The sequence below is a fragment of the Colobus angolensis genome, unplaced genomic scaffold, assembly GCF_000951035.1.
Source record: "Colobus angolensis palliatus isolate OR3802 unplaced genomic scaffold, Cang.pa_1.0 Scaffold109, whole genome shotgun sequence".
Lineage (NCBI taxonomy): Eukaryota > Metazoa > Chordata > Mammalia > Primates > Cercopithecidae > Colobus > Colobus angolensis.
Genome location: NW_012111919.1, coordinates 755,612 through 778,037, shown reverse-complemented (window position 1 = coordinate 778,037; position 22,426 = coordinate 755,612). Strand labels below are relative to the sequence as shown.

The 22,426-nt window shown below is 51.3% G+C and overlaps 1 protein-coding gene across 1 annotated transcript; it reads left to right on the top strand.

Annotated features, from left to right (window-relative positions):
• Positions 1-2,126: 2,126 nt before the first annotated feature.
• SLC35F6 (solute carrier family 35, member F6) lies at positions 2,127-17,879 on the top strand. Its single transcript, XM_011950148.1, has 6 exons — positions 2,127-2,295; positions 13,286-13,358; positions 14,069-14,240; positions 14,490-14,702; positions 15,398-15,508; positions 17,072-17,879. Exons 1-6 carry the CDS (start codon positions 2,219-2,221, stop codon positions 17,539-17,541), a joined length of 1,116 nt encoding a protein of 371 aa, XP_011805538.1. The 5' UTR covers positions 2,127-2,218; the 3' UTR covers positions 17,542-17,879.
• Positions 17,880-22,426: the final 4,547 nt, after the last annotated feature.

The window sequence follows — 22,426 nt, the reverse complement described above, 5'->3', positions numbered from 1 at the left end:
CCCAGGCTGGAGCGCAGTGGGACGATCTCAGTTCATTTCAACCTTCGCCTCCAGGGACTCAAGCGATCCTCCTATTTAGCCTCCTGAGTAGCTGGGATTACAGGTACTTGTCATGACACTCAGCTAATTTTTGCATTTTTAGTAGAGGCTGAGTTTTGCCATGTTGCCCAGGCTTGTCTGGAAATCTTGAGCTCAAGAATCCGCCTGCTTCAGCCTCCCAAAGTGCTAGGATTACAGGTGTGAACCACCACACCCGGCCAAGAGGAGGATTTTAAAAGCCAGAACCCCTTGAGGACTAAGCTCAGATTTTTTTTTACCTTGCCCAAATTCCTATCTAAGAGGATAAAACTATAAATTCTCATCAGATGGGTTTTATTTGACCCTATATATCATGACTTACTTTCCAATCTGACTCTGGCATAATATTATGTGACAAAGAAGAAAGTCAAAAGATTTTACCCCAAAACATGTTTCTTTGCCATATCTTGAAATGGCCCTGCAAATCTGTCTCTTGTGGGGGAAAATTTGCATCTGTAAAGAATGTCTATTACCAGCCGGGAGCGGTGACTTACGCCTGTAATCCCAGCACTTTGGGGGGCTGAGGTGGGTGGATCACGAGATCAGGAGTTCAAGACCAGCCTGGCCAACATGGTGAGACCCTCGTCTCTACTAGAAATACAAAAATTAGCCAGGCCTGGTGGCAGGCGCCTGTAATCCCAGCTACTTGGGAGGCTGAGGCAGAGAACTGATTGAACACGGGAGGTGGAGGTTGCAGTGAGCCGAGATCGCACCACTGCACTCCAGCCTGGGAGACAAAGCAAGACTCTGTTTCAGAAAAAAAAAAAAAAGAATCTCTATTAACATAGATAGATATTTTTTCCCTTTCCTTCCCCACCCTCTCCCCTCCTCCCAACTTTGAGTTGTCCCGCCTTTCTGGACCAAACCAATATATTTCTTAAATGTATTTGATGTCTAGTGCCTCTCTAAAATGCTGCGCCCCGACCACTTGAGCACATGTTCTCACGACCTCCTGAGGGCTGTGTCACGGGCCATGGTCACTCATATTTGGCTCAGAATAAATCCCTTCAAATATTTTAGGGTTTTGTCAACACCCTCTTCAAACAAACCTAGGGATGGTGTCTCTGCCTGGATGCCTCTGAGCTGCGACCAGAAAGTCCACAAAGGAGCAGTGAAGCAGGGCTTGGTGCAGGGGCCACGCGGAAGTCACGGATTTTTGGAGACTGGAGAACCCAAGCGCAAATCCCTACCCCACTGCTCACCAGCAGGTTCTTAAGCAAATCACTCTGCTTCTCTGAATTTACTGTCCTCAGCTATAAAATGGTCTTCTCGGCAACTGGAGCTAGATGCCTTCGCCACTTTGCTGAAAGATATGAACTGTGCCCAAGGTGGGTGGTGTCAGAGAGGAGCCCCGACGTGGAAACGTCCAGCGTGGGAATCTCTTCTCTACAGGGTCCCCAAGGAACTCCTGGCAGGCCCACTTCAGGGCTCCTTTCTGACACTGCCCAGCTCAACCTCTCAAAACGATTCACAAAATGCTGTAATATCCACGATGCACCCTCACTGCACTGTCCCATCCGCCCCTTTTACAAATAGGAAGACCCAAAGACAAAAATAAGAAACCAAGGCCAGACGCGGTGGTTCACGCCTGTAATCCCAATACTTTGGGAGGCCGAGGCGGGCGAATCACCAGAGGTCGGGAGTTCGAGACCAGCCTGGCCAACATGGTGAAGCCCTGTCTCTATTAAAAATACAAAAAAATTAGCTGGGCTTGGTGGCGGGCGCCTGTAATCCGAGCTACTCGGGAGGCTGAGGTAGGAGAATCGCTTGAACCCAGGAGGCGGAGGTTGCCGTGAGCCTAGATCATACCATTGCACTCCAGCCTGGGAGACAGGGTGAGACTCCTTCTCAAAAAAAAAAAAAAAAAGAAAGAAACCCAAAACAGCGGGGGAGGGCGAGGAAGAGAAGAAAAAAAAAAAATTCGAAGACCTGGGCAGTGATTTGCTAGGGCCAAGGCGTGGCCACCAAAGCGCTCCAGGCCGACTCCGCAGAGCGCGGGCACCATGGCTCAGGCGCGCTCCCCGGGGGCGGGGCGAGCGGGAGGCGTCACGTGACGCCCGGCCCGGAAGCGCTCGCGCAGTAGACCCCGGGTGACGGGGCCGGGTGCCGCTAACTGGACCGAGCCCCGGCGTCCGCCGACATGGCCTGGACCAAGTACCAGCTGTTCCTGGCCGGGCTCATGCTCGTTACCGGCTCCATCAACACGCTCTCGGCAAAGTGAGTCTGGGCCCTTACGGGCATGCAGGCCCTGGCGACCCCCGCGCTCGTTCTACGCCTTACCCTTTCTCGGCCCTGCCCTCCCGGCTTCTCTTGCTTTCCCACTTGCTCCAGTCAGTTCGCAGGCTTTATGACCACCCAAGGGATGCGAGGCCCGGGGAAATGCGGAGCGGGGCTGCGCCTCGTGCGGGGGGATCCGAGCCCCGGCTTTGACTTGCTGTACAGCCTCCGCGTCTGTTTCCACATCTTTTAACAGAAGGGTTGGCCGATTCGTTTCCGCGGCCCTTCCAGTGCTGGCGTCCAAGCCTCAGCACCTCCCTCCACGAGCTGGGAGAGACCCCAGGACTTGTACACACGAGCTGCAGTAGTGGCTCTGCAGGCCGAGTGACCCAGTGAACGTGGAGGCCTCAAGCGGCAGACAGGGAGGTACCCCACGGTCCGGCAAGGATGAGGGGTTAGAGCTGCGCCTTGAAGCTTAGGTGGGATTTCGGAATGTGGCTGAGACTTTAAGCCAAGGAAAGTCTACAGAAAGGCCAGATCAAAGTCGACTGTAACCAGCATCAAATGCCCAGGCTAGATTTTCTCCCATAATCAGAAAAGTGCTTTTGAACTGGAGAATGACATGTTGAAAGTGATATGATTCAGTCGATGACATGAAGAGTCGTTTGGTGCAGGAAAAACCACTCCAAGGCTGCTGCATAGCAGATGAGGGGAACTAGGAGGTGGCAGTGAGAACAGAAAGGAAGGGACAACTGGTGGGAGAGACCAGGTGCCGAATGGCCACAGGCCTGAACCACATGAGCAAGAAACAAAGATCACTCCAGGGTTTCTGCCTGGGAGAAGAGAAGTGCCATTAACTCAGACAGAGAGGGCAAGTGGCAGTTCAGCTCTGATGTATAGGGGTGAGACAGGGGGACAGTTCCCAGGAGGTCAGGGACTAAGGACCCAGGGCAGTCATGAGACTGAGGGACAGGGCCTAAACTCCCCTCTGTTGTGGGCAGGATGGCAGTTCTTTGTCTCTCTCTGTCTCCATTTCAGGGCAGGGCCTTCCTGCCCCTTCTTTTCTTGTTGCCCAGGCTAGAGTGCAATGGCACAATCTCGGCTCACTGCAACCTCCGCCTTCTGGGTTCAAGTGATTCTCCTGCCTTAGCCTCCTGAGTAGCTGAGATTACAGGCATGCACCACCACGTCTGGCTAATTTTGTAGTTTTAGTAGAGACTGGGTTTCTCCATGTTGGTCAGGCTGGTCTTGAACTCCCGACCCCAGGTGATTTGCCGCCTCAGCCTCCCAAAGTGCTGGGATTACAGGTGTGAGCCACCGTGCCCGGCCCCTCCTTTTCACCATAAGAGCTGCAGTGCCCAGTGGCCTTTGTCTGAAATGATACCAAGGTACATGGAGGACAGTGGACAGTGGCCCTCTCTAAGTTAGACCTCATGTCCACCTGTGCCCTGTCAGGCTCCAGAGCATGGTGGGATTGGTGTGGTGTGGAAAAGCTCTCATCAGGAGCTTTTCCACTCTGAAAGTGGTGTTCCAGGTCCCCTGGGTTTTCTATCTGGCTTCACACTTTGAGAAACTGTCAGCCTTTTAAAGGGAAATGGCCATTTCTTATTCATTTCTGAGGCATTTATACCTAGCAGACTCCATCAGTGGTATGACAAGTGCCTCATCAGGCATGTATAAGGTACCTACGGTGTGTGAGGGAAGGGGACAGAAGTGACCAAGAGGTGATCCCTACCTTTGAGATGCTTGGAAGCTGAGGTGAAGGAGACACGCATGTACCCACACAGCAGTCACAGTGTTCTCCCTTCCCCAAACAGTGGGCACAGTCACTGGAGCCCTGGGTGGGCCCCACCTGTTCCTCTGGTTCACCTCTGGCCAGCTGTGCCTTGTGGAGAACTGCTGGCTTCCAGGCCCTGCATCCTCCTGGGGATCACTCCTCATGCTGAGTCCTTAGCTGTTCAGAGGCCCCAGCCTGAGGGTTCCCATCTCAGGATCTGAACGTAGCAAAGCAAGTCTTCTGTCACGCCAGCCAAGGCCTCTGTGAAGTGCTTAGAGAGTGGCTGTAAGTCCACCAGGGCTGTTGCCCCTAAGGAGAATCCAGATTGCCAGTTACTGCTGGGGTAAACTGTGCTGACTCACCTCCTTCCTTAGAAAACTCCAAACCAGTCAGGTAGGAAACTTAGAGATCCTCAATCCCAGAAGGCATCACCCTTAGAGGCTGCCTAAGAGTCAGGAAAAAGGCTCCCAGGTGACAGACCCAACTTTTGGTCCTGTCCCCTGCCTGACAACTGGTGTGGGGCCTCTCAGGATCCTCCCACCCCAAGACGGGCCCCCAAATTGGACCCTAAACAGTGTTCTAAGGTCAAACCATGAGAAGGATACTCTTAGGGAGAAAGAGCACGTGGGAGCAGCTGCGTGCACCCCAATGTGAAGTATGGATTTGAAATCACATTTCTGGCCGGGCACAGTGGCTTACACCTGTCACCCAGCACTTTGGGAGGCAGAAGCGGATGGATCACTTGAGGTCAGGAGTTTGAGATCAGCCTGACCAATATGGTGAAACCCCATCTCTACTAAAAATTAGCTGGACATGGTAGTGTGCCCTGTAGTCCCAGCTACTTGGGAGGCTGAGAAAGGAGAATTGCTTGAACCTGGGAAGCGGAGGTTGCAATGAGCCCAGATTGCACCACTGCACTCCAGCCTGGGTGACAGAGTGAGACTCAGTCTAAAAAAAAAAAAAAAAAAACAAGAATTAGCTGGGCATGGTGGCATGTGCCTGTAATCCCAGCTACTTGGGAGGCTGAAGCATGAGAATCGCTTTAACCCAGGAGGTGGAGGTTGCAGGAGGTGGAGGTTGCAGTAAACCGAGATCACTCCACTACACTCCAGACTGGGTGACAGAGTGAGACTCTGTCTTAAAAAAATTAAAAAAATATAAAAATAAATAAAAAAATCTGGAAGGAGGAGAGGGGCTGGGATAAAGATGATCCATGACCAGCTCCATTGCAATGAGCCCAGATTGCACCACTGCACTCCAGCCTGGGTGACAGAGTGAGACTCAGTCTAAAAAAAAAAAAAAAAAGAAATCACATTGTTGACCCATGGTTTCCAGCAGGCACAGACAGACAAGCATGTACTGACAACTAGCAGAAGCATCTCATGCACAAAGAGCACCTCGCATGCCCCAGGCCCTGCTCTGCCCTTTCATGTGTGAACTCAGGGAATTCTCATAACCGCCCTATCAGACAGAGCTAGGGGCTGATATTCCTGTATAAGGAAACTGAGGTAGGAAATGATTAAATTCCTTGCCCAAGTTCGACTTAGCTACTAAGTGGCAGAATTTATAGTTGAGCCAGCCTGGTCTGGCTCTAGCATCCATGCTCTTAACCACCACTGGAGGGTGTGGCTGGGGACTTCTCCAGTCATTTTGGGGGCATTTAGAGTTGTTAAAAGCAGATAAATCATCTAGCCTAATCCCCACAATTTACAAAGGAGGCCCCAGGAGAAGTTTCTTTCTGTGATTCAACTGTTTGGTGTCTGAATGAAGGCTGGAACCCAGGCCTCAGCACTTTAAGTCCTGTTCTTTTATGACTGTGATACCCCAAAGTCCCTCCTTCCTGGGGGTTTCCTCTCACAGCTCCCCAGGACAGGACAGACAAGCCTGTGCTTGTGGAAGTTGTAAACCTGTAAGTGGCATCTGCCCTTCCAGCCTTTGATGTGTCCTCTCTCCAGGACTGGGCGTGAAGCCTCTCAGCCGGCCTGGAGACCCTGCTGTCACCAGCCTACTTGTCCTCCCGCTGAAGCCTAGGCCACTCAAGGTTCAGACTGACAGCTTATGGTTGTCTCTGGCAGTTTCTTGGCCTGTGACAAGAGCATGATGTTTCCCTTCCCAGGTTCTTGGGAGGATGAAAGGCAGTGGATGAGGAAGCACATCTGAGCACGTGCTGCCTGCTGTGCTGGGGCCACAGGTCAGCTTTCCTCTCTGCACGCTCAGCAGGCTTTGGGAGACTGCCACCAACCATGCTGGCCCTGTGGCCCCATCCCTGGGTCCTGGCAGGGGGCCCCTCCCTTTGAAGTGGCTTCTTCTTTCCCTGGCTGTTTTCTCAAAACCTCCTCACTGGCACCTTCTGTCAATTACCTTCTTTAGTCCAAGCCACTTCTGTCTGCCTGAGCCAGTGCCCATCCTCAGGTACTCATTTCAGAGCCCCAGTCTCCTGAATCCAACTGAGGGTCTACATATGAAGAACCGGAGTCAGCTGAGCACTGTGGCTCCAACCTGTAATCCCAGCACTTTGGGAGGCCGAGGTGGGATGATCATTTGAGCCCAGGAGTTCAAGATCAGCCTGGACAACATAGGGAGACCTCGTTCTCTACAAATAGTAGTAATTAATTAATTAATTAATAGAGCCAGGGTCTAGTAGATGCCCACTAAGTAAAGATCAGCTCCCCTCCTAAGTTCTGCAGGCTGTAGGGCCCTCCCAGCCAGGCAGGGATATGAGCCTGACTTCCCTTCATGCCCAGGCCAGGGACCCTGCCAAGGAAGTGGCAGGAAGCCTGGAAACCACTAGGCCTCTACTAGAGAAGAGGCGTTCGCTCTTCTTCTGTGTCTTTTCTGTGCCAGCTCCAATATTTGCCCTTGGCAGCTGCCCCCACCACCCTTTGGTTCCATGAACTGGCATGGGATAATTGCTTCAAAGGGGTTGTTGTGCCAGCTTGAGGAAGTCTTAACTCAGGAGGACAGTGTAGTAGAGTGGGAAGTGCATAAGGCTTGGGAGCTGGGGAATAGATGAGCCACTGGACCTCTCTGAACCTCAGTTTCCTCATCTGTAAAATGGACTTGGTGATCCCTGCCCTACCTTCTTCCCGGACACTGAAGATCTACTGAGAAAGGTTTCTTTTTTTTGGAGACAGTCTTGCTCTGTCGCCCAGGCTGGAGTGCAGTGGTGTGATCTCAGCTCACTGCAGGCTTGACCTCCCGGGTGCACGCATTCTCCTGCCTCAGCCTCCCAAGTAACTGGGACTACAGGCACCACCACCATGCCTGGATAATTTTTTTGTATTTTTTTAGTAGAGACAGGGTTTCACTGTGTTAGCCAGGATGGTCTCGATCTCATGACCTCGCCCATCTCGGCCTCCCAGAGTGCTGGGATTACAGGCGTGAGCCACTGTGACCAGCCTTTTCTTTTCTTTTTTAAAGACACAATCTCTCTTGTTGCCCAGGCTGGAGTGCAGTGGTGCCATCTCAGCTTACTGCAGCCTTGAGCCATCCTCCCACCTCAGCCTCCCAAGTCAACGGGACCACAGACACCTGCCACCATGCCCACCTAATTTTTGTATTTTTTGTAGGGACAGCATCTTGCCATGTTTCCCAGGCTGGTCTCAAACTCCTGGGCTCAAGCAATCCACCTGCCTCAGCCTCCCAAAGTATTGGGATTACAGGCATGCAGGAAAGTTTTCTAGTCCATAGAGATGAGAGGGCTCATCATTGTCACCTCAGGAGCCAGGGCCACCTGCTGTGGCACCCCAGAGAGTAGAGAAGCCTTGGCCCTTTTGTAGGTCCCAGGCAGGAGAAAGAAGGGGACTCACTGGGCTTGACAAGCTGGGGACACAAGAGGAAGTGGCAGAGATTCTGTGGGAATGGCCACAGCTAATCTGCCCAAGCCAGCCCCGTCGCCACTTCCTCAGTCTGTTCTCCACCCCCGCTCACGTGGACGTGCATACCTCCCAGAATGCTGAGCTTGGAGTTTGGGCCTGACCAAACTAGGGAGTGACTCACCACCCAGCACGGAGAGCCCACTCCCCAGCCTGCCTGCCGAAAGGAGGGCCTCAGCTTGTTCTTGCGAGGGCCCTTCGGGCCTCCTGCCCCGGAGGTCATCTCCCCTAGAGTGCAGTGTCTGCAGAGAAGACAGGCCCATCTACTGGGCTGCCCCTCTCCTCCCACCAGCTAGGGGAGCAGGAACTCAGAGGAGGGCTTCAGAGCATCAGGGAGGGGCGCATGACTGTCTGCTGAGCTTCCAGGGTACTGGCCCTGTCTCAACACCTGAGGAGCTGTGGGCCCCTGGAGCCCTCTCTGGCGCCTGGGTTCCTGTCTGTCAAATAAGGAGTTCCGTTCAGCTGATGGCTGAGTTTCTTCTGTTTCAGCATTGTGGCTCTGTGAACTGCAGGGACAATGGCCTAAGGCCCCTCCAGCCACCTCTGCCTCAGCCAGCAGGACAGGTTCCAGATGTTTTTCCAGTAGCTTTCAGGCTGAAGCAGAGCTGGGGCCACACTGACCCCAACAAGGGGGAGATGGCTTCTGTTCAATGAAGGGAAAGGAGAAGGGGCAGAAAATGAGTTTTGCTGAATACCTGCCATGTGCCAGGTCATGTATGTACCCTTATATCATGTATTGCTTCTGACAGTTTGTCAGTGTTGATAAGATTATCCCTGTAACTTGTCCAGCCTGTGGGACTTAAAACTCTGGGTTTTCTCTGTATTTTGCTTTTTCTGAGCATAAATTCAAGCAAGGTTTGACCCTGGATCTGCCTTAAGCCTCAGAGTCCTCATCTAAAATGAGGATCCTTGTTGTAAGGCTCAATGGAGTGTCCTATGAATTGTGCATTTAAGGAAACATGAGCTGGGCGCAGTGGCTCACACCTGTAATCCCAGCACTTTGGGAGGCTGAGGCAGGTAGATCTCTTGAGGCCAGGAGTTCGAGACCATCCTGGGCAACATAACAAGGCCCCGTCTTTACAGAAAATACAAAAATTAGCCGAGCATGGTGGCCCATGCCTGTAGTGCCAGCTACTCAGGAGACTGAGGTGGGAGGATCACTTGAGCCTTGGGAGGCTGAGGCTGTAGTGAGCCGTGACCCTGTCTGAAAAAACAAAACAAAAAGACAAACGTTGTTGGCCGGACGCAGTGGCTCATACCTGTAATCCCATCACTTTAGGAGATCCATGTGGGTGGATCACTTGAGGTCAGGAGTTCGAGACCAACCTGGCCAACATGATGAAACTCCATCTCTACAAAAAATATAAAAATTAGCTGGGCATGGTGGTGGGTGCCCATAATCCCAGCTACTTAGGAGGCTAAGGCAGGAGAATCGCTTGAACCTGGAAAGCAGAGGTTGTAGTGAGCCAAGATCACGTTGCTACACTCCAGCCTAGGTGACAGAGGGAGGCTCCGTTTCAAAAAAAAAACAAGAACAAAAACAAAAGACAACAAAAAACAAACATTGTGAAGGACTGACAGCAAAATGCTGTCCACCTTAGGGGTCACTGCTGTCATCCCCAGGCACACTGGGGCTGGATTTTTGTTCTAGCCTGTGAGGCTGGGGTCTTTCTGATTCTGCACCTTGAGTTGAAGCCTGTCTCCAATCCAGGATGAGAAGCCTGGTTTTCTGCCCCAAGGTACCTGCAGGCCTGAGCATCTCAGGCTGGGCAAGGCATCCCATGCTGCTGACACCCAATCCCTTGGGCTGTCAGCCTGCCCCAGGCCCTCAGATACAAAGAGATTCCGTTTCCCCAGCCGGGAGCGCTGCCAGCCAGGCCTGTCTAGGCAGAGCTACCTGTGGAGAAAGCGAAGATAACACTTGTGGGAGGTGGGGAGCTCAGCACCAGCCCTACAGTCAGCTCCCCAAGAAACGCCCCAATTTTGGGGAAGGATAGGCCCCAAGGGGTTTCCCCTGTGGACCAGCTCGTTCTACCAGCAGGGGGCCCTCAGACTCAGGTGGGAAGTAGGACTTACGGAAACGTGGCCTCTGCACTGCAGTACCTGGCCTGTTTGCTGGGAGGGATCCGGAAGTCTCATTCATTCTGCAAAAAATGTTGAGCTTTGGTAGAGTAACGTGCCAGGAGCAGGGGATTGAGAGATGTGGAAGCAGCTGGGTGCTGAGCTCTCTCAGATGACAGTAAATGAGGAACCAGAATGTGCTGGGTGTGTGAGTTGTCATTACTATAAGTGACTCAGGCAGTAGCCCAGCATGAGTTCTGGGTGGTGACCCCACTGCCAGATCAGGGAGGACTTCTTGAGCCTACCAGTCTGTGGTCTGGGTGTGGTACCAGGATGAGGAGGCAGCTTCCATACCTGCCCCCTGCAGACAAAAAAAATAATAAAATAAATAATAATAATAATAATAATCCTTGCCTGAAGCTTCTGGTTGACCTTCATGGACCTGGCAATAGCTCCCTTGTCCCTCTTAGAGGAGCCTTGGCTCCTGGCCTGGGGATTCCCATCTCTCTGACTTCACTTGCTCTGGGCAGTTGGCTCTGTGCCCTTGGTAAGGCTTGAACTCTTCTCTCTTCCTTGCTTTGCCTCTGTTTCACTCAGTTGCCCCATGCAAGCCTTCTCAGGCGGCTCTTTCTGCAAAAGCAAGACTGGGTTCGAGAGCAGCCCTGATGGGTCTGTGGCCTTTACCCATGTTCCATGTGCTGTCCTGGCCAGGGATCCAAGAGCCAACAGCAAATCAGGCAGAAATTAGGCACCATGGGTGCAGTGGCTCATGCCTGTAAATGATTTGTGCAGACCAGCCTGGGCAACATAGTGAGACCCTCTCTCTAAAAAAAAAAGAGAAAGAAATGAGACTCCAGCCCATGAGGTCAGATGTTTTCCTGACCTGGGGTGGAGGCTTCCCCTGCTCCCAAACTCCCTGTTTTCTTTGCCCCACTGGTACTGGGACTGGTTACAGCCTGGTCCCCAAGCCTTGCCAGGCTCCCGGTTTCTCTCTGCCTTCTAACCAGTTCTATCCGAACTTCTCCCTTCAACTCTCCTTTGCCCCCGTCATTCCTAAGAACCACAAGCAGTCTTAACTACCGCTCTTTCTCCACATCTCCAGGAGCTGGTGGGGTCTCTCACTGTGGAATAGGTTTGCCATAGCTCTGTTTTCTTCCTCAAACTCAGAGGCATATAGAGAAGCCAAAGCTGCACAGGGACTTTGTCAAACTTAGACCCTAACTGCGGCACAACCAGTGGCACATGCTCTGGGGCACTGCGGGGGAGGTACAGGAACCAGAGGACTCCCCTGCCCTTTGGGAGCTGAGGCTCGCTACAGAGATGAGCCAATGGCAGTGCAGGGCTGTGCACTGCAATCTGACTGCCCTGGAAAGACATTTCAAGAAAAGACATTTAATAAAAAGAAGCCCTGAGTCTTGCACTTTAGAGACATCCACTGCCTACGCAGGGTATGCTGCAGTAGGAGCAGGTCAGTGGCCCACAGGAAACGGCTCTGGGTCTGTGTTGACTTGAGTCAGCACGTGATGTGACTGATGCATTTGGAGCTGTGTCAACGAACCCAGGGTGTCAACATGAGGGAGGGGAACGCCTTGCTAGCCTCAGTCTGGGCCAGATCACATGCTCTTGGCTCTGGGCCTGGGTACACCAGAGTAATTCCAGAAGTCAGTGACCAGGGGTAAAAGGTTAGGAGAGGCTGGAGCTGTTTAGCCAGGAGATGAGAAGATTCAGAAGAAGGTCAGTAAGTCCCCAGATACCTAAAGGGCTTTCAAATGAAAGATTAGACAAGACTCCACAGACCTAACCAAGCCCAGCAAAGATGAAATTCAAGACAGAGACTTTTCACGCACAGATGGCAGACAGTTCAGAGTGATTGGTGGTTAAGCTGCCCAAAGCACTATGCCACAAAGGATTCTGGGCTTGTGTCTAGGCTCACTGGGGAAGTATGTCATAATCAGTCATCACCATCTGCCAGGTGCTGACTGGGAGGTCACACCATGAATGTGATGTCTTTGCCACCTGCTTAAAAGTCAGCATTAGAAAGATCTTCCAAACCATTCAGGCTCTTTGAAGGTGAGCAGGTGGTCTGTATTAGGTGGTCATTTCCCAGGGCCCACATACTCGTGTATATCAGAGGTTCTTGATATTTTTCATGCCATGGGACTCTTTGACAGTCTGGCACAGCCTATGGACCTCTTCTTACAGTAATGTTTTAAAACGTGTAAATAAAAACACCAAGGATTGAACCGGGCGCGATGGCTCACGCCTGTAATCCCAGCACTTTGGGAGGCCAAGGAGAGCAGATCACGAGGTCAGAAGATCGAGACCATCCTGGCTAACACGGCAAAACAGTCTCTACTAAAAATAAAAAAATAAAAAAAATTAGCCAGGCATGGTGGTGGGCGCCTGTAGTCCCAGCTGCTTGGGAGGCTGAGGCAGGAGAATGGCATAAACCCAGGAGGTGGAGCTTGCAGTGAGCCAAGATCTTGCCACTGCACTCCAGCCTGGGCAACAGTGAGACTCCGTGGAAAAAAAAAAAAAAAAGACCAAGGATTACAAAAGAAGTCAATTAAATTGAAATACAGTTATCAAACACTTAAAAAAGCAAATTTGTGATATAGTAATATATATAGATATGCTTTTTTTTTCTTTTTTTTTGAGACAAGATCTTGCTCCATCGTCCAGGCTGGAGTGCAGTAGTGCAATCTCGGCTCACTGCAGCCTCTGCCCCCCAGGTTCAAGTGAGTCTCATGCCTCAGCCTCCTGAGTAGCTGGGATTACAGGCTTGCACCACCATGCATGGCTAATTTTTGTATTTTTAGTAGAAACGGGGTTTCACCATGTTGGCCAGGCTGGTCTGGAATGCCTGACCTCAAGTGAGCCACCCACCTCAGCCTCCCAAAGTGCTGGGATTACAGGTGTGAGCCACTGTGCCCAGCTATATAGAAATGTTTTCTACTACATTAAGTTATAAGTGGGTCTGACTACTGTAATTTTCATGAGTGATGAGTGTAAATGATACCTCATGATATATACAATGACTATAATATGATCATGAGAGTATCTGTGATTTCTATGTATTACAGAGGCACAGACACAGTAACTTGAGGAAATGCCAAGTTACAACTACTTGAGGTGAAGACTGGCCCCTTTGAGAGGGAGCCCCACTCCGGGGCCGAGTCACCCAGGTCTGGGCCTCTTGACATTGAGAGGTGTGAGCCTCTTCGCTAGAACCAGGGCACGATGCTGCCAAGGTCTGACCTTCCCTTTCTCTCCACAGATGGGCGGACAATTTCATGGCTGAGGGCTGCAGAGGGAGCAAGGAGCACAGCTTCCAGCATCCCTTCCTCCAGGTATCTGGCCCTGTCCCTCCTACCTCCTATCTCCCGGGCCTCAGACCAGGCGCCCCCGCCATGAGGCCAGGGTGTTTCCTGACCGATGAGTGGAGACTTCTTCTGCTCCCGGAAGAGCCATCCACTTCTCTCTCTCCCTCCCCAGAGCAGAATCCAAGGTCTAGAAGAGGGCAAAGAGCACCATCCTCTGCGAAAGTCCTGGCAAGTGGTCATGTCCTCACCACACCCAAGTCAGGACACATGGAAAACATCAACCCTAGTGACAAGTCGGCCCTGTATCCCCTGGGAGCCCAGACACCATTTGGGACAGGGCAGACACCATAAATGGAAGACACTATTTGTTGAACTGAGAATCAGGAGACTCAAATGTCAGCCCCAGCTCTACCTCTTTGTGGCCTTACATAAGTCTTTGAGCCTCTCTTGGGTCTAGGTTTCTCCACCTGCGATTTGACTAGGGGTTGGCCTAGATGGATGGTTTTCAGAAAAGGCTCTGCACAGCCTTAGGGTTCATCAGGATGTATGAGGGCTTTGGGGCGGACGTAGGAGGCTGTCTCTGGCCTCCATGGCAGCTCTGCATTTGTCTATGGTACATATTGGGGTTCTGGGTAAGCTCCTGTTTGACAGAAGTTTTCATAAAAAAAAAAAAATAGTTAAAGATGATCCCCAAGGCCCCTTCCAGCTCTGAAGTCCTCGGGTTTTCATCCCTGCAGGCAGTGGGCATGTTCCTGGGAGAATTCTCCTGCCTGGCTGCCTTCTACCTCCTCCGGTGCAGAGCCACAGGGCAATCAGACTCCAGCGCAGACCCCCAGCAGCCCTTCAACCCTCTTCTTTTCCTGCCCCCAGCGCTCTGTGACATGACAGGGACCAGCCTCATGTATGTGGGTGAGTAACCAGGCCAGGCTGAGAAGGGCTCAGGGGAGGCTGTGGCTGAAGGGGCTACTGGGGGAATAGCCCCATCCCACCCGCCTCCGCTTCATCCCACCATTCCCCAGACTTCACACGCTCAGGCATGCAGGCAGGACTGAGCGAGCACTTACTATGAGCTTGGCATGTCTCCATCCCCGAAGACCCCTTAGTAACAGATGACCTTCGCCTTGGGAAGCTAACTGGCATTCATTTCTCCTTTCCTAGCTCTGAACATGACCAGTGCCTCCAGCTTCCAGATGCTGCGGGGTGCAGTGATCATATTCACTGGCCTGTTCTCGGTGGCCTTCCTGGGCCGGAGACTGGTGCTGAGCCAGTGGCTGGGCATCCTAGCCACCATCGCGGGGCTGGTGGTCGTGGGCCTGGCTGACCTCCTGAGCAAGCATGACAGTCAGCACAAGCTCAGCGAAGTGATCACAGGTGCGGCCAGAGGCAGGGACACGGGGCTGCCCTATCTTGCCCTGTCCTCCTTGGGAGTCTAGTATAGACTCATACAAGCTCTGCCATGTGCCATATGCCAAGCCCTGGGTGAGGCGGGTAGTTCTGGAGGTGATGGATAGAATGTAGGGAAGACTGCAAAGGGATGTGGCTCCACCAAGGATGAGTGGCAGGCCGGGCAGAGCGAGGGGCTGGCTTGTCCTTTGATATAGATGCAGACATACAAACTACCGGATTTGGGAGTGGAAAGGAACGGGTGGTTACCAAGTGCGCAGCCTGGTGCTGAGCACTGTGTGTTCATCATCACAGTGACTCCCACAGGCCCCGAAGGGATGCATCACAGCCAATTTTACAATGAAGTGACTGTCCTGGGTCACTTAGGGTCGAGATCAGCCAAGAAATGTCTATCTCAAAGCCTGTTGCTTCTTGAAAGACCTGTGTCTTACCCTGTGGGGCAGCTCTTAGACACAGGCAGGCCTCTGGGGCCTCAGCCTGGCGCTGCTGGCCTGCCCCTCAGGGACCGGGGAATCAGGGACAGGCAGTAGTGACTGTGCCTGTGAACTATAGGGGGCCCTGCAGAGGTCAGGGGCTGGCATGTTGTGTCCCTGTGGCCATGCTGTCCTGACCCCCAGCCCCAGTGCAGCCGTGTTCTCATCTGGGTCCCTTCTTCCCCACAGGGGACCTGTTGATCATCATGGCGCAGATCATCGTTGCCATCCAGATGGTGCTAGAGGAGAAGTTCGTCTACAAACACAATGTGCACCCACTGCGGGCAGTTGGCACTGAGGGTGTGTGTGGGCAAGGGCCTGGAAGGAGTAGGGTGGAAGGGAGCGTGGGGAGCTGAGCCAGGGTTCACTTGTGGGGGTGGGGTGAACTTCCTGCCCCCCATTGCCTTCCAGATGTGTTTTGACAAATCTTCTGACACCTGCTGTGCCAGGAGCTAGAGGAGACCAAGGACAGAGATGAATGAGATGCAAGCCCTTCAGAGGAGGTGACCAGCAGGAAGAAAGGGCAGTCAGTGAATTCAAGCTTGGACTTGTGCTCAACTGATGTCTCACTGGCCATGCCTATCTGAGTCTCTCAGGACAGGGAGGGTGGCATTCGAGCTGCAAATTTCAACAGGCAGTAGTAGGAGCAACTCCAGAGCAAAGGCACAGGGGGCTGGACATGAATTTGAAAACCAGTGAGGAATAATTTGAGTGTAGCTGGGTGCGGTGGCTCATGCCTGTAATCCCAGCACTTTGGGAGGCCAAAGCAGGTGGATCATCTGAGGTCAGGAGTTTGAAACCAGCCTGCCCAACATGGCAAAACCCCATCTCTACAAAAAATACAAAAATTAGCTCGGTGTGGTGGCGCATGTCTGTAGTCCCAGCTACTCAGGAGATGGAGACAGGAGAAATCGCTTAAACTAGGGGAGCAGAGGCTGCAGCAAGTCAAGATCGTGCCACTGCACCCAGCCCGGGCAACAGAGTGAGACTCCCTCTCAAAAAATAATAATAATTTGAGTGCAGTATAGGTTTGATGTTGGGGAAATAATCAGGAATTAAGTAGGTCAGGGTCATGTTATTAGAGAACTTTACCATCAAGCAAGTAGATTTAGACTTTAAATGACAGGCAGGGAGGAATCACTGAAAGTTTTTGAGCAGGGAAGTAACTATCAAAATTATGAGATTAGCAAGATAGAGCTGTGCTTTCAAAGAATGGCCTGGGGGCTAGTGCCTGTTGGGGAGCAGCTCTTGTCTGGCCCCCAGTGAGCTGAAGGGCTTAGGCAGAATGTGAATCAGCTATGTCTACGAGCATGCAGTCTATTTCCACTCATTTCTGTTTTCTAGCAAGAACTTAATGAGTGAAGCAGTGCATGGACTTACCTTCTGGCGCAAACTCCTTGTCACAGACCAGTAACACACTGAACTAGAAAGCTGTGTTTTTCCAAACTTGTGAAAATAATGTAGTCAGTTGCAGCTAGCAGTTCTTTTTTTAAATGAATAGAATTTTTAAATATCAGAGCATTGTATACTGTAAGGGTAGTTATGTTTTTATGAGAGAGTGTGTGTGTGTGTGTGTGTGTGTGTGTGTGTGTGTATCCATGAACCTGTGCACATGTGTACTGGGTCACAATATAAAATGTATTTCTTGCTCGTGATCCAGTCAAAAAAACCCTGAGTGAAAGTCGAGAAGGGACAGCTAGAACCCATCTAATAGGCCACAAGCTCCCAATGAGAGGCTGAGGGATGTGAAAGGAGGGAGCCGGCATGAGGACCACTGGGAGAGATCAGAGGAGGCCAAGCTGGTGGGCTGTGCTGGGGGTCTGGGGGCAGGTGGAGAGTGTAACTGTCTCCTCTCCTCCCCAGGCCTCTTTGGCTTTGTGATCCTCTCCCTGCTGCTGGTGCCCATGTACTACATCCCCGCCGGCTCCTTCAGCGGAAACCCTCGTGGAACGCTGGAGGATGCATTGGACGCCTTCTGCCAGGTGGGCCAGCAGCCACTCATTGCTGTGGCACTGCTGGGTAACATCAGTAGCATTGCCTTCTTCAACTTCGCAGGCATCAGCGTCACCAAGGAACTGAGCGCCACCACCCGCATGGTGCTGGACAGCTTGCGCACCGTTGTCATCTGGGCACTGAGCCTGGCACTGGGCTGGGAGGCCTTCCACGCACTGCAGATCCTTGGGTTCCTCATACTCCTTATAGGCACTGCCCTCTACAACGGGCTGCACCGCCCGCTGCTGGGCCGCCTGTCCCGGGGCCGGCCCCCAGTAGAGGAGAGCGAGCAGGAGAGACTGCTGGGTGGCACCCGGACTCCCATCAATGATGCCAGCTGAGGTTCCCTGGAGGCTTCTACTGCCACCTGGGTGCTCCTTCACCCTGAGACTGAGGGCACACAGGCTTGTGGGCCCCGAGTGCCCTGTCCCCAAGGCCTCACCCTGTCCCCTCCCTACAGAACCCCCAGGGCAGCTGCTGCCACAGAAGATAACAACACCCAAGTCCTCTTTTTCTCACTACCACCTGCAGGGTGGTGTTACCCAGCCCCCACAAGCCTGAGTGCAGTGACAGACCCCAGCGCTCTGGACCCCTCCTACAGCACTAGAACTAAATCATGAAGTTGAATTGTAGGAGTTTACCACCCTAGTGTATCTGAATCATAAACTAGATTATCATAGTTACCTAGTTTATGAGTCATAAGCTAGATCTGATTCTCCAAAGAAGAAAAGTCGGTGAGCAAATTTAAACCAGAACTAAGCATTATATTTTCTTTCTTTTTTTTTTTTTTTTTGGAGACAGAGTCTCGCTCTGTCGCCAAGGCTGGAGTGCAGTGGCATGATCTCGGCTCACTACAACTTCTGCCTCCCAGGTTCAAATGATTCTCCTGCCGCAGACTCCCAAGTAGCTGGGATTACAGGTGCACATCACTACACCTGGGTAATTTTTGTATTTTTGTGGAGACGGGGTTTCACCATGTTGGTCAGGTTGGTCTCGAGCTCCTGACCTCAGGTGATCCACCTGCCTTGGCCTCCCAAAGTGCTGGGATTACAGGTGTGAGCCACCGCCCCTGGCCAGAACTAAGCATTATGTTTTCTGAAATTTCTAAGATCCTCCCTAAACCTGTCTGGAGACCTGGGTTTTAGCCCAGACTCTGCCTCAAACTCACTGTAGCTCCCAGCACATTACCCAGTTGCTCTGGGCCTTGGTGTTACGCTCTGGGAAGTAGATGTTGATGCTGTGGACTTAGTGCCTTCTGGTCCCAGTATTCCATGGGCCTGTGATCTTCACCAACCTGAGAAAACAGTAACAGCCCATCCACTGGAAATACCCCTCTGCCCACAGCACCGCCCTCCTGTGCTGGTTATTTTTCTTCTTCTTCTTCTTTTTGAGACGGAGTCTTGCTTTGTCGCCTGGTCGGAATGCAGTGGCGTGATTTCAGCTCACTGCAACCTCCCCCTCCCAGGTTCAAGCAATTCCCCTACCTCAGCCTCCTGAGTAGCTGGGACTACAGGCACATGCCACCAGGCCCAGCTAATGTTTTGCATTTTTTAGGAGTGATGGGGTTTTGCCGTGTTGGCCAGGATGGTCTTGATCTCCTGACCTCATGATCCACCTGCCTCAGCCTCCCAAAGTGCTGGGATTATAGGCAGGAGCCACCAAGCCCAGCCTTTTTTTTTTTTTTTTTTTTTTTTTTTTTAAGAGACAGGGTCCTGCTTTGTCACCCAGGCACAGCTTACTGCAGCCTTGAATTCCTGGGCTCAATCAGTCCTCCTGCCTCAGCCTCCCAAGTAGCTAAGACTAACAAGTGTGTACCACCATGCCTGGTTTATTGTTTTATTTTTTTGCAGAGATGGGTCTCACTGTGTTGCTCAGACTGATCTCAAACTCCTGGCCTCAAGCGATCCCCCCATCTCAGCCTCCCAAAGTGCTGGGGTTACGGGCCTGAGCCACCACACCTGGGCAACAGAGTGAGACCTGTCCTTGTTTTCCTGCCCTCTACCTCCGAGGCCTCCTCTGCCTGGGAGAGATTACAGGCGAATGAATTCCAGGCAGCCCTTGTTAATTGTTTTTATGGATTCTTTACCTGCTACTTTAAAGACAAGGAAACTGAGGCCCAAAGTTCTACGTTGTTTGGCAAATGGAGTCTCCTACCCTCAGGTCCAGCAGCCACATGATTGTGCAGCAGACTGGGACCTAGAGCACATCTGGATTTCAGCCCCACCCCTGGCAACCTGCCTGCCTAGAGAACCCTCAAGATGACAGAATCCCCAGGATTCTACCATTTAGAGTAATTCTGGTATCCTGGGCATTGCGTTAAGTTGCTTAACTTTCATTCTGTCTTACAACAGCCTTCAGAGGTGGGAACAGGTGAAGAAACCACGCCCCAGAGAAGGTTAAGTGACTTCCTCTTCATGGAGCCAGTATTCCAACCTAGGTTTGCCTGATACCAGACCTGTGGCCCCACCTCCCATGCGGGTTTCTGTGGGGTCTTTGGGTTGGATCTCCTAGAGCTGGGCTGGAAGCCTCATGTACTGTTGTCCTCTAGGTAACCATCCTGAAGAGAAAGGGTGGCATCAGGAACCACAGGGAACTGAGCAGCCTTTGTTCCAGTGCTGCTCCTTGGAACAGTTGATTGCAGACTCAAACCATTTTCCTGGGCAACTCAGTCATAAAACACCAAATGCTTCCTTAAAATAGCCTCTGAGGGACGGGAGCTGTTGACAAGTGAAGCCCTCAGGTTGTGTGGGATTCCAGCAGGTTATTACAGCTTGTCGGGGAAGGGAGGGTCCATTTCACCAGCTTTGAATCCCAGGGTCCCCTGAGCTTCTCTGGGCCACAGTGTATGTCCCTGGAAGAAGGAAATGGACAGTGAGGATGATGGAGAGACTACAGCTGCCTTGTCTAAAACCTGGGATCTTAAGAGCATTATTTTGGCTTTATTTTTTTTTAAAAAAGAGGAAAATTGGCAATTGTATTGATCCATTCTCGTATTGCTATAAAGAAATACCTGAGACTGGGTAATTTAATTTATAAAGAAAAGAGATTTAATTGACTCACAGTTCTGCAGGCTATCCGGGAAGCATAGCAGCATCTGCTTCGGGGGGGGCCTCAGGAAACTTACAGTTATAGGGGAAGGCAAAGGGGAAGCAGACACATCTTACGTGGCCGGAGTAGGAGCAAGGGGGCATGGGAGGAGGTGCCATACACTTTGAACAACCAGATCTCACAAGAACACTTTCAAGAGGACAGTACCAAGAGGATGCTGTTAAACCATTCATGAGAAATTCACCCCCATGATCCAGTCACCTCCCACTAGGCCCCACCTCCAAGATTGGGGATTACATTTCAATATGAGATTTGGGTGGGGACACACATCCAAACTATATCAGCAGTATTGGGACTTTTTTCATGAAAGAGAAGGGGCACAAGAGGGTGTCTGGAGCTAGCCTCTAGAATGTTGGTATGGAAAATCTCTCCAGTGTTTGAAAAGCATGCCAATTGCCTAGTCTTCCATTCATTGTTCAAATGAAGAAACCCAAAAAGCAGAAAGAACTTCCTAAGGGTCACACAGCCAGTTACAGGCAAAAGCCAGATGTCCTGGTTCTCAGTCCTTGCCTGTCCCGTTCTGCCACAGATACTGCAGCCAGAGGCCAGGCATGGTGGCTCACGCCTGTAATCTCAGCACTTTGAGAGGCTGAGGTGGGTGGGTCACCTGAGGTCAGAAATTCGAGACCACCCTGGCCAACATGGTGAAACCTCATCTCTACTAAACATACAAAAATTAGCCAGGCATGGTGGCACAAGCCTGTAATCTCAGCTACTCAGGAGGCTGAGGCAGGAGAATCGCTTGAACCTGGGAGGCAGAGCTTGCAGTTAACCAAGATTGTGCCATTGCACTCCAGCCTGGGCAACAGAGTGAGACTCAGTCTCAAAAAAAAAAAAAAAAGAAAAGTGTAAAGATATAAAGAAAAAATGTTTTTGTATACTTGCACAGTGTGTGTTTTAAGCTAAGTGTTACTACAAAACAGTCAAATTTTAAAGTTAAGCTTATAAAGTTAAAATGTTACATTAAGCTAAGGGTAATTTATTATTGAAGAAAATTTTTCTTTTTAGAGACAGAGTCTTGCTCTGTTGCTCTCACTGGAGTGCAGTGGTATGATCCTATCTCACTGTAGCCTTAAACTCCTGGGCTCAAGCGATCCTCCTGCCTCAGCGTCCCAAGTAGCTGGCACTACAGGCATGCACCACTGTGCCCAGCTAATTTTTTTTTTTCCTGTGGAGATGAGGTCTCACCACGTTGTCCAGACTGATCTCTAACTACCGGGCTCAAACAATGCTCCTGCCTTGGCCTTCCAAAGTGTTAGGATTGCAGGGGTGAGCCAGTGCACCCAGCCCATTTTTTATACTGTTTTTTACTGTACCTTTTCTAGGTTAGATATGTTTAGATACACAAATACCATTGCATTACAGTTGCGTACAGTATTCAGTACAGGAACATGCTGCACAGGTTTGTAGCCTAGGAGCAATAGGCTATACCATATAGCCAAGGTGTGAGTACACTATACCACCTAGGTTTGTGTAAGTATACTTTATGACTGCACAATGACAAAGTCATCTAACAACACATTTCTCAGAGCATATCCCCATTGTTAAGCATGGGAACTATATAATGCCTTTATTATAGATACATGACTGTATAATAAGGGCTATATGATAAGCCAGAGCTACCGGGACACTTGGGAGACTTATTTCTTTTATTTTTCAGAGACACAGTCTCGCTCTGTTGCCCAGGCTGGGATGCAATGCCATGATCTTGGCTCCCTGCAACCTCCTCCTCCTGGGTTCAAGCGATTCTCCTGCTTCAGCCTCCCGAGTAGCTGGGTCTACAGTCACACACCACCACGCCCGGCTAATTTTTGTATTTTTAGTAGAGATAGGATCTCACCATGTTGGCCAGACTGGTCTCTGACCTCAACTCCTGACTACAAGTGATCCACCCACCTCAGCCTCCCAAAGTGCTGGGATAACAGACCTGAGCCACTGCACCCAGCCTACAAAATGTTTTTTAAAAAATTAGCCAAGCGTGATAGTGCATTCCTATTAGTCCCAGCTACTCAGGAGGCTGAAGTGGGAGGACTGCATGAGTCCAGCAGTTCAAGGCTGCAGTAAGCTGTGACTGCACCACTATACTCCAGCCTAGGCAATAGTGCAAGACCCTGTTGG

What these genes read in the sequence shown, in the direction of transcription:
- SLC35F6 (XM_011950148.1), top strand. Translation starts at nt 2,219, where the DNA reads ATGGCCTGGACCAAGTACCAGCTGTTCCTGGCCGGGCTCATGCTCGTT. An exon ending in ATCAACACGCTCTCGGCAAA is followed by an intron (nt 2,296 to 13,285) that starts GTGAGTCTGGGC and finishes TTCTCTCCACAG; the next exon opens with ATGGGCGGACAATTTCATGG. An exon ending in GCTCAGCGAAGTGATCACAG is followed by an intron (nt 14,703 to 15,397) that starts GTGCGGCCAGAG and finishes TCTTCCCCACAG; the next exon opens with GGGACCTGTTGATCATCATG.